A 12,155-nucleotide genomic window follows, 5' to 3' on the forward strand; every position below is an offset into this window, starting at 1 on the left:
CCTCCTAGTTTTGGTCTTGTTTTCTCGGAAGACGGCGACTTGTGTAAAGAGAAACCTTAGTAACACTGCCGTGGTGGAGACGTGGGTGGCTGACGGCGCTGAGGGCAGACTTTGAAATGGCCGCAGTGTATCCTGAGACGGAAACACGGGCTTTAGCTCAGTTTCTGGGTTGATAATGCAGCTCTCGACCTCCCCCAGGCTTCACGTGGCAAGACGACTACACCCAGCGTGTGATGGCCCAGGAGCTCTCGGACCTGCCCCACGCCTACCCGCGACATCTGGATGCCTCCGACACAGCCAGGTAAGCAGACGGCTCTCTGGCCGCAGCCCGGACCCATCGAGCGGTGTCTGTCTGGACCTGTTGTCCTTGTGGTGTAGATGGTCCGGGGGGTGGGACAGTGCAGGAGGGGCGGGCGGTGCTGCCCACTCCCCGGGCCTGGCCCAGGTGCACAAGACACACTGGCGGGACCCTCGAGCCGGGTGCGGTCCTCAGGACGGACATCCCCGCCGCCTTCCCCTCCCTTTCCCAAGAGCACTGGGAAGCCCTGCCTCTTCAGAGCCTTGGCCGGAAGCAGAAAAGTCAAGACTTCTCATTTGCCAGTAAGAATTTATGTTCACTTTAGTGCAAAAATCAGAGTTTAGTTATGACGGTTTTTTTGTTGCCAATACATAGCAACCTGTACTGAGCTGCGACACCTCATTTCATCCCCACTGCGCCCTCTGAGGGGTCCCTGCTGCCTGTCCTGGCCTTGGAGGGAAGGGAATGGAGATGCAGGAAGGTAAAAACGTAGTCCGAAGACAGACCACGGGGAGCCCCAGGGTCGTGTGGCACCTCAGCCATGGTGCTAGATTCTTCGAGGTCGCAGACTGTGGAAAGGGCCTTCGGCAAAGGCTTCGAGAAGTTCGGAAGGTCTGGTTTCTCCCCGAGAGAGACTGTTCTGAAACTTGGGCTAGAAAAACCTCAGTAACACGAAAACGCGAGTATCTGCCTGAAGCTGGTGTTCCTCCACGAGGGAAGCAGCTAAGCCACCGAGAGGCTCATTGCCAAGTGTAGGGCCAGCAAGTGACCCCACCCAAGGGACGGGGACACACTGAGAGCACATTCGCCGCATCAGCCTCCCCAGCGGCTGCGTCAGCCTCCCCAGCAGCTGCACTGAGTTTTCTGGGGGCCCGAGACGCGCTGCCGCTCCACACGCCCGGCCTGTCTCGGTCCCGGGCCTCCTGCGGCCGAGGACGTCCGTGCTAGCCGCGCGCGCGCGAGACTGTGAGGAGCGACGCCCCAGACCAGAGTCCGGCCGGTGGCTCGCACGATGGCGCGCTCCTGGTACTGGTCTTTCCCCCCGGGCGTTTCCGGGCTGCCCGTGGCTCCCTCCGACTGAGGAAGATGTATCGTCACTGCCCGTGAGCCGGGGTGACCACAGAACGGCTCCTCGTGCGGCCCGGCGGGGACACCGGAGCGTGGTGGCCCCCAGGACCAGCCTTTGCAGGCGAGGGCAGGCCGTTGAACAGACCCCCAGACCACTACCTTCTCACCAGCATCAATACTGTCATTTCTAAAAGTTGCCAGTTTTATTATGAAAAATGATATCTTTGCTGTTTTTTTAACAAGTGAGATTAAAAGTTTAAAAATATTTCTATTTTAGATTGGAATTTTCTTCCTATTTTAGATATGAATTTTTTATGCATGATCTTTGTTCACGTGAAAAGTTTTTTTTGTATTTTTCTGTTTTATTTCAGTTTAGAGCCTTTATATTTAAGGCAAGTAAATTTTCATTTATCCCATCTTGTAGAGAGGTTTTCCAGGTCTGTAGCATGGAAGACAGTTGCTGACGGAGACAGTTCTCATAGCCGTCTCTAGGCTGGAATTTTAATTCATGTCTTTGACAGGGTTGAGCCTAAGTAAACCAGCCATCCGAGCTCTGAAAGCAGAGCCCGTTTGGGGAAGACTTGCTGGGGTATCCCCAGATTCCTGTCCATCCTGCTCCTGGCTCTGCCCCTGAGGGACGGGTGTTCCTCAGCTGCATGAGTAGGTCCCTACTCGTGAGTAGGTCGTAGGGTAGCTCAGCTGCAGGCTGAGGCTGGCGTTGTCCAGTGGGATTCACCCCACCTTAAAGGGCAGGGCGGAGGGGTTATGTTGGCAGTGGGACCTGGGCAGAGGGTCTGATCCCACAACCCCCTCTCTGCTCCGTCCTGTTGCTCTGGTGGCTCTCCACGGTTACCCCTGTCGCTCCTCTCAGTCCTGTGTGCCTCTGTCAATGGTGTCCTGTCCCATACTCAGACCTCCAGATTTCGGGTGTTTCCTGTTGGCACTCTGCCTGATGGACCATCTCGGCAGCCAGGACAGGGGCACTTGGCCTTGCTGTCTTCCTGGCTTTGTCCCTCCCTGCAGCTCTGGTCACGGTTACACTGTCATCATGGTACAGGTAGTTGTTTTCCCTCTTTTCACAAAATTTCTGCAAAACCTTTAGCACTGAAATTATCTGTTTCCTGGTGTACGTATCTTCTATACTCCTCCTTTGAAACATGTCTCCTAACACTCTCATTGTCTTCCAAGGCTGTTGGCAAAACGTTTTTACTGCGTGAAATTGAGGCATTTATTTTTGCAGAGGACGATCATCCTTTTCATAGGGATCTCCAACTTTATTATCTTGGTATGACATTTAGAATTGTATTATAATTTAAAAAACCATTCAATGTACATATGTTTATCACCTTTGTCTTTTTTATTATTCTTTTTTATTAATTTTTTTTGCTTTTTAAAAAAATTTATTTTTATTAACATATAATGTATTATTAGCCCCAGGGGTACAGGTCTGTGAATCGCCAGGTTTACACATTTCACAGCACTCACCATAGCACACACCCTCCCCAATGTCCATAACCCAACACCCTCTCACTACACCCCTCCCCCCAGCAACCCTCAGTTTGTTTTGTGAGATTAGGAGTCTCTTATGTTTTGTTTCCCTCCTGATCCCATCTTGTTTGATTTATTTCTTTCCTGCCCCCCAGGACCCCTACTTTGCCTCTCAACTTCCTCATATCAGGGAGATCATATGATAATTGTCTTTCTCTGATTGACTTATTTCGCTAAGCACGATACCCTCTAGTTCCATCCACATCGTCGCAAATGGCAAGATTTCATTTCTTTTGATGGCTGCGTAGTATTCCATTGTGTATATATACCACATCTTCTGTATCCATTCATCTGTTGATGGACATCTAGGTTCTTTCCATAGTTTGGCTATTGTGGACATTGCTGCTATAAACATTCGGGTGCACATGCCCCTTTGGATCACTACGTTTGTATCTTTAGGGTAAATACCCAGTAGTGTGATTGCTGAGTCATAGGGTAGCTCTATTTTCAGCTTTTTGAGGAAATTCCATGCTGTTTTCCAGAGTGCTGCACCAGCTTGCATTCCCACCAACAGTGTAGGAGGGTTCCCCTTTCTCCACATCCTCACCAGCATCTGTCATTTCCTGACTTGTTAATTTTAGCCATTCTGACTGGTGTGAGGTGATATCTCATTGTGGTTTTGATTTGTATTTCCCTGATGCCGAGTGACATGGAGCACCTTTTCATGTGTCTGTTGGCCATCTGGATGTCTTCTTTGAGAAATGTCTGTCCATGTCTTCTGCCCATTTCTTGATTGGATTATTTGTTGTTTGGATGTTGAGTTTACTAAGTTCTTTATAGATTTTGGATACTAGCCCTTCATCTTATATGTCATTTGCGAATATCTTCTCCCATTCTGTTGGTTGTTATTTGGTTTTGTTGACTGTTTCCTTTGCTTTTCAAAAGCTTTTGATGTCCATGAAGTCCCAATAGTTCATTTTTGCCCTTGCTTCCCTTGCCTTTGGTGATGCTTATAGGAAGAAGTTGCTGCGGCCGAGGTCAAAGAGGTTGCTGCCTGTGTTCTCCTCAAGGATTCTGATGGATTCCTGTCTCACACAGAGGTCTTTCACCCATTTTGAGTCTATTCTTGTGTGTGGTATAAGGAAATGTTCCAGTTTTGTTCTTCTGCATGTGGCTGTCCCATGTTCCCAACACCATTTGTTGAAGAGACTGTCTTTTTTCCATTGAACATTCTTTCCTGCTTTGTTGAAGATCAGTTGACCGTGGAGTTGAGGGTCTATTTCTGGGCTCTCTATTCTGTTCCATTGATCTGTGTGTCTGTTTTTCTGCCAGTATCATACTGTCTTGATGATTACAGCTTTGTAGTAGAGGTTGAAGTCTGGAATTGTGATGGCACTAACTTTGGCTTTTGTTTTTCAACCTCCCCCTGGCAATTTCTGCTTCCATATAAATTTTAGGATTATTTGTTCCATTTCTTTGAAAAAATTCATGGTATTTTGATAGGAATTGCATTAAATGTATAGATTGCTTTAGGTAGCATAGACATTTTCATGATATTTGTTCTTCCAATCCAAGAGCATGGGACAATTTTCCATTTCTTTGTGTCTTCCTCAATTTCTTTCATGAGTACTTTTTAGTTTTCTGAGTATAGATTCTTTGCCTCTTTGGTTAGGTTTATTCCTGGGTATCTTATGGTTGTAGGTGCAATTATAAATGGGATTGACTCCTTAATTTCTCTTTCTTCTGTCTTGTTGTTGGTGTATAGAAATGTTACTGATTTCTGTGCATTGATTTTATATCCTGACACTTTACTGAATTCCTGTACAAGTTCTAGCAGATTTGGAGTGGAGTCTTCGGGTTTTCCACATAAAGTATCATATCATCTGCGAAGAGTGAGAGTTTGACTTCTTTGCAAATTTGGATGCCTTTAATTTACTTTTGTTTTCTGATTGCTGAGGCTAGGACTTCTAGTACTATGTTGAATAGCAGTGCTGATGGTGGACAGCCCTGCTGTCTTCCTGATCCCAGCGGAAAAGCTCTAGTTTTTCTCCATTGAGAATGATATTTGTGGTGGGTTTTTCATAGATGGCTTTGATGATATTGAGGTGTGTACCCACTATCCCTGCAATTTGAAGAGTTTTGATTAAGAAAGGATGCTGTACTTTGTCAAATGCTTTTTCAGCATCTATTGAGAGTATCATATGGTTCTTATTCTTTCTTTTATTAATGTGTCATATTGATTGATTTGCAGATGTTGAACCAACCTTGCAGCCCAGGTTTTGGGATCAAGGTAATGGTGGCTTCATAAAATGAGTTTGGAAGTTTTCTTTCCATTTCTATTTTTTGGAACAGTTTCAGGAAAATAGGGGTTAATTCTTTAAATGTTTAGTAGAATTCCCCTGGGAAGCCGTCTGGTCCTGAGCTCTTGTTTTTTGGGAGATTTCTGAGGACTGCTTCAATCTCCATATTGGTTATGGGTCTGTTCATGTTTTCTATTTCTTCCTGGTTCAGTTTTGGTAGTTTATGTGTCTCTAGGAATGCATCCATTTCTTCCAGATTGTCAAATTGGCTGGCGTATAGTTGCTCATAATATGTTCTTATAAGTGTTTGTATTTCTTTGGTGTTGGTCATGATCTCTCCTCTTTTGTTCATTATTTTATTTATTTGGGTCCTTTCTCTTTTCTTTTTGATAAGTCTGGCCAGGGGTTTATCAATCTTATTACTTCTTTCAAAGAACCTGCTCCTGGTTTTGTTGATTTGTTCTACTGTTCTTTTGGTTTCTATTTCATTGATTTCTGCTCTGATCTTTATGACTTCTCTTCTCCTGCTGGGTTTAGGCTTTATTGCTGTTCTTTCTCCAGCTCCTTTAGGTGTAGGGTTAGGTTGTGTACTTGAGACCTTTCTTGTTTCTTGAGAAAGGTTTGTATGGCTATATACTTTCCTCCCAGGACCAACTTTGCTGCGTTCCTCAGATTTTGAACCATTGTTTTTTCCTTTTAATTTGTTTCCATGAATTTTTTCAATTTTTCTTTAATTTCCTGGTTGACCCATTCATTCTTTAGTAGGATGCTATTTAGCCTCCATGTATTTGAGTTCTTTCCAACTTTCCTCTTGTGATTGAGTTTTAGCTTCAGAGCATTGTGGTCTGAAAATATTCAGGGAATGATCCCAATCTTTTGGTACTGGTTGAGACCTGCTTTGTGACCCAGGATGTGATCTATTCTGGAGAATGTTCCATGGGCACTAGAGAAGAATGTGTATTCTGCTGCTTTGGGATGGAATGTTCTAAATGTATCTGTGATGTCCATCTAGTCCAGTGTGTCATTTAAGGCCTTTATTTTCTTGTTGATTTTTGCTTGGATGATCTGTCCATTTCAGTGAGGGAAGGGTTAAAGTCCCCTACTATTATTATATTATTGTCGATGTGTTTCTTGATTTTGTTATTAATTGGTTTATATAGTTGGCTGCTCACATGTTAGGGGCATAGATACTTAAAATTGTTAGATCTTGTTGGACAGACCCTTTGAGTCTTGACCCTTGAGTCCTTCCTCATCTCTTATTATAGTCTTTGGCTTAAAATCTAATTTGTCTGATATAAGGATTGCCACCCCTGCTTTCTTCTGATGTCCATTAGTGTGGTAAATTGTTTTCCACCCAGTCATTTTAAATCTGGAGGTGTCTTTAGGTCTAAAATGAGCTTCTTGTAGACAGCATATGGATAGGTTTTTTTTTTTTTTTATCCATTCTGATACCCTGTGCCTTTTGATTGGGGCATTTAGCCCATTTACATTCAGGGTAACTATTGAAAGATATGAATTTAGTGCCATTGTATTGCCTGTAAGGTGACTATTACTGTATATTGTCTCTGTTCCTTTCTTGTCTAGTACTTTCAGGCTCTCTCTTTGCTTAGAGGACCCCTTTCAATATTTTCTGTAGAGCTGGTTTGGTGTTTGCAAATTCTATTAATTTTTGTTTGTCCTGGAAGCTTTTCATCTCTCCTTGAATTTTCAGTGATAGCGTATCTGGATATAGTATTCTTGGCTGCATATTTTTTTCATTTAGTGCTCTGAATATGTCATGCCAGTTCTTTCTGGCCTGCCAGGTCTCTGTGGATAGGTCTGCTGCCAGTCTAATATTTCTACCATTGTATGTTACAGACTAACTGCCCTGAACTGCTTTCAGGATTTTGTCTGTCACTAAGACTGGTAAGTTTTACTATTAGATGACAGGGTGTGGACCTATTTTTATTGATTTTAAGGGGGGGTTCTCTGTGCCTCCTGGATTTTGACACTTGTTCCCTTTGCCATACTAAGGAAATTCTCTATTATAATTTGCTTCAATATACCTTCTGCCCCCTTCTCTCTTTCTTCTTCTTCAGGAATCCAAATTATTTCAGTATTGTTTAGTCTTATGGTTTCACTTATCTCTCAATTCTCCCCTCATGGCCCAGTAGTTGTTTGTCTTTTGCTCAGCTTCTTTATTCTCCATCATTTGGACTTCTATATCACTGATTCTCTCTTCTGTCTCATTTATCCTAGCAGTAAGAGCCTCCATTCTTGATTGCACCTCATTTATACCTTTTTTGATTTCAGCTTGGTTAGATTTTAGTTCTTTTATTTCTCCAGGAAGGAATTTTATTTCTCCAGACAATGTTTCTTCAATATCTTCCATGCCTTTTTCAAGCCCAGCTAGCACCTTGAGAATCATCGTTCTAAACTCTAGATCTGACATATTACCAAAGTCTGTATTGATTAGGTCCCTGGCCATTGGTACTGCCTCTTGTTCTTTTTGTGTGTGTGTGTGTGTGTGGTGAGTTTTGCCGCCTTGCCATCTTATCCAGATAAGAACATATGAACAACAATAAAATACTAAAATGGTGCAAAGACTCTTTGGGTGTATTTTGGTTTCTTAGAAGAAACTACCTCTCAAAATTTTAAAGAAAAAAATATATATATCTAGAAAAATAAGGGTAAACACAAGGAAGGGATGGAATATGACTGCAAAAATGAAAATTAAGAAAAATTCTAAAGAAGAAATTGATAAGTTGGTTGGAAAAAGAAAGAATAAAAAAAAAAAAAGAGGAGAGAATGTGCTCAGGCTGGATACCAGATCAAAGCTCTGTGCTAGATTTAGGGTATATTTTGATCTATTAGAAGAAATTCTATCCCAAAAAATTTTAGAAAAAAAAAAAACCCCTATATGAATAAAAAAAAAAAGGTTAAATACAATGAAGGATAGAATATGACTATAGGGGCGCCTGGGTGGCTCAGTGGGTTAAGCCGCTGCCTTCGGCTCAGGTCATGATCTCAGTGTCCTGGGATCGAGTCCCGCATCGGGCTCTCTGCTCGGCAGAAAGCCTGCTTCCCTCTCTCTCTGTCTCTCTGCCTGCCTCTCCATCTACTTGTGATTTCTCTCTGTCAAATAAATAAATAAAATCTTAAAAAAAAAAAAAGAATATGACTATAATAATGATGGTTTAAAAAGATTTTTTTTAGAAAGGCATTGTTAAGATAAACTAGTTAAACGTTAAAAGAGGATAGAGGACAAGTTAAAAAAATTAGAATAAAAGAAAATAAAATTTAAAAATGTAATTTAACTTTGCAAAATTAAAGGATCATAGGGAGAAAGCCATGAATTCCACGCATTGTTTTCCCTTGGCTCTGGAGTTCTGCAGTTCTCTTTGATCGGTGACTTGGTCTTGGCTGGATGTTCTTGATGATCTTCTGGGGGAGGAGCCTCCTGCGGTGATTTTCAAATGTCTTTGTCAGAGGTGGAACTCCATCGGGGTCGGGCTAAGTAAGCAATCTGCTCGGGTTAGCTCTGGGGGGTTTTTGTTCCCTGAACGCTCTCCGCTCTCCATAGAGCTGTTTCAGAAAGTGGTTGATTTTCGGTTCCCAGAGTTGCTGCTCTTCTCCCCGATCCCCTCCTGAGTTTGTAGGTGTTTTGAGCGGTTTGATAACTCGCTGACCTCCTGAGACCTGATGTCATCTCAGTCCGCTACTCCTCTGTTATCTTGCCTCTCTCCACCTTTGTCATTTCCAATGTCTGTATTTATTTTTAAGTGAGGCACTACTCACTTTTATTTTTAAGCTTTAAGTGGAATTTAGTGATTCATGAGTTGCACACAACCCCCAGGGCTCATTCCTCACGTGCCCTCGCTCATGCCCTTCACCCAGTTTCCCCATCCCCCACCCCGCTTCCCTCCAGCGACCGTCAGTTTGTGTCCCCTACTTTTACCATGATTTTTTAAATTAATTATCTTTGGACTTCTTACTTCTACTATCCTTATACCTGTTGTTTTTTAGTTTTTTTAGACCAATTGTTTCTTTAAAGATGTCACGTATTTATTTGAGAGAGAAACACAGAGCGTGCAGGAGGAGGGGGGAGGGGCAGAGGCAGATTCAGGCGCCCCGCTGAGCAGGGAGCCCGATGCAGGACTCGGTCCCAGGTCCCTGAGATCATGACCTGAGCTGAAGGCAGACACTTCACGGACTGAGCCACCCAGCACCTTGGACCTGTTGTTTTTTAGATAAAGCTTGAACATTTTGTTCACCTTTTTATTTATTCATTTTTTATAATAGTACATTTTGACTTACTGAAACTTCTCAGACAGAAACTGTTTCTGTAAATTTTCCTTTTGTTGTAAATATATTTTGCCTTAAACCTTGAAGGCTCAGACATGGAGCATGTAAGTTTTGCTGGGCCACATCATCCTTGGTTTCGGCTATATCCATGGTCAGCTCCGGAGGGTGCCTTGGTTGCCTTAATGCTTTTTGTCTTGGATTCCATTTTTCTAAAATTAGTACTGCCATTCCCATTTTCTCTCTTCATTTTTTGCCTAATGAATCTGGTCATTCTTTACAATTTACTTCTTGGACTCTCTCTATTTTCTGTGCCGCTTTCCTGAGCCATGTCTACACAGCTTTCCTGAGCCATGTCTACACAGCTTTCCTGAGTCATGTCTACACAGCTTTCCTGAGCAGGCCCAGGTCACTCAGTGAGGCCCGGGTGTCTCTGGCCCCTGGAATGTGACTGTCTGACGTTCTGACGCTTCTGCCTTCTGTCCCCCGGTGCTGGTCCAAGTGCTGCTTCTGGCCCGGAGAACGCCAGCACCTAGCACATGCCTTTCACGAGGTTGACATTGTGGAGTCAGTGAAGGAAGGACAGAATGAATGACCTGCTGTTGCTTTGAATTATTACATGGGCAGCCACACCAGCCGAGCACCGTTCCTTGGCTCCGTCAGTCCACACGGAATGCATTCTGCATACTGGTCTCTAGAGCATTCTGTTCTTGATGGACTCATGCTATCCCATACCTGGCCAGAGATACACTTGGCGTGCTTCATGCAGGACAGTTGACCTGTACAGAAATTACTGGCCCGGATGAGGTTAGGATTGTGCGGGATGCCCGGCCCCACTCTTCTCCTGACCAGAGTGAGCACCGTGTGTGAAAGCAGCAGGGTGGCCCAGCACTGATCACAGATCCCAAATGTGAGGAACAGAGGGAAGCGGAAGGGGTCGCTGAGAGCCGAAGCCTGCCGTTTGCCGAGGCTCTGAGAGCAGGAGGCCAGCAGTGTGTCGGGGGCTCCCGCCAGTTCACAGGGGACTGTGCCCGGGAGCATCGCATCAGGTGTCTTTGAAGGGTGTGTGTGGAGAGTCAACTGTTGTCCAGGGTGGTTCCTGTTCCTGGGAGAGGAGTGAGACCCGGTTCACTGTGCGCTCTCTAAAGATGGTCTTCCTCGTCTGCTTGTTTTCTTTTGCAAACTGAGGCCTCTCGTGTTGTGTGGAGCCAGAAGATCAGTTGCGCAACTGGAAGAGGGAGCAGTGACGTCTGACACGTCAACCAGTTTTAGTGTTCTTGAGGTGGAAAATACGTACTTACCAGGTTTTGACCTAGTTTAAGCAGAACTACAGGTGAAAGCCTATTTGCAAGTCACCTGGTCCAGGACCGCCCCGTGAAGTGAGAGCCGCGCCCGTCCCCCGACACCTTACAGCGTCGCCAACAGACCCTTCATACACCCGCCGGGAAAGGAACGACAGTTCAGAGGCACTTTTATGAGCTTAGCAATTAGTCCTGAGAAAAGACAGACTACCAGAGTCCTAAACCGACCTCAGTGAAGGTACACCCCAACCCCACACAGCACGGGGTTCCATCCATTCAGTGATGGTCCCGGAAACTCTAGCCGCGGTTTGAGATCAAGGAACCATGAAGCCCTCGTCATTGGCTCACGTGTGGGGTCCGATTCTGTACAGCCTGAAAAGCCGGGCAGCTTTATCCATGAGATGAACAAACACAAGAAGAAGATTTTCTGTAAGTCCCAGCTTTTATGAAACATGATCAAACACCACACCTAACAGTAGTGATCCGTTCCTGAAATCAGACTTCCTACGTGCGGAAGCTAGTTGGGATCCTGGTCCCATTACTGTAATTGGGAAATCTGTGATGAGTTACAGACCCACCTAACCCTCAGGAATGTCCTGAAGGGGTCAGAACCACGCTAGAGACCCCCGTGTAAGCCACAAACTACCGTGCTTGTAGGAAGAACTGGATGTACTGTTTCCTGGGCCCTAAAAGTGGAAATGGTTATTAGCAAATTGGGCATTTTATTTGCAGTACCACAACCTAACTCAGAGTATAAGACATGTACACAGACCAAACACAAATGCAGACACACACGCACAGACATACCCAGAAACACGCATACACATATGGACACGCACACACAGACAAGCAGACACTCATGCAGACACACACATGGGACTGTGCGTGGGGAAACTCCGTGTCCCCACTCTTCCTGCATTTATGGCTTTTTTAAGGCTTCCCACTCTGCTTGGGGTACTGAGAGCCCTCCTGTCAGCACATCAGAACACCCTACTTCTAGAATTCTCATGAGACTTTATCATAGTTGGTATACTTATAAGTAAAAGTGAAAATCGAATGATTGCTTAAAAATAAAATCCCCCCAAACGCAAAGGTCAGGTCAGAAAGGACGGGAAGAGATGAAAACAGCAGGCGCGCCCCTGACCCCTGTGTGCGCCGTTTTCCTAGACCGCATTCTGACATTGGGTGAGCCGTGCCATGTTTCTAACAGTCTGGGGTATTTTTGTTCAACGTCAAGGGCACTTCTGGCAGATAATTAAAAAAAATACAAATTTTGAAACTGAGTATTTACTTACATGAAGGTTAAATGCATTTAGTATGCGAAAAAAACCACTTACATGTATTGCTATGTAAATGTCAGAGCTATAATCGCTACAATTATTTATTATTCAGAAATCAGCTGCCGCAGTGATGATCCGG

General features: G+C 44.4%; 1 protein-coding gene across 3 annotated transcripts in view; it reads left to right on the top strand.

Annotated features, from left to right (window-relative positions):
* The window catches only part of PTPRN2 (protein tyrosine phosphatase receptor type N2), a 684,967-nt gene that overhangs the window by 236,463 nt on the left and 436,349 nt on the right, over positions 1-12,155 (top strand). For all 3 annotated transcript variants that reach the window (XM_082692928.1, XM_082692930.1, XM_082692929.1), the window contains exon 4: positions 199-301. In XM_082692928.1, coding sequence (XP_082549054.1) covers positions 199-301 — 103 coding nt within the window. The remainder of the gene's footprint in view (positions 1-198; positions 302-12,155) is intronic.

The sequence above is a fragment of the Mustela nivalis genome (assembly GCF_964662115.1).
Source record: "Mustela nivalis genome assembly, chromosome: 12".
NCBI classification, from domain to species: domain Eukaryota; kingdom Metazoa; phylum Chordata; class Mammalia; order Carnivora; family Mustelidae; genus Mustela; species Mustela nivalis.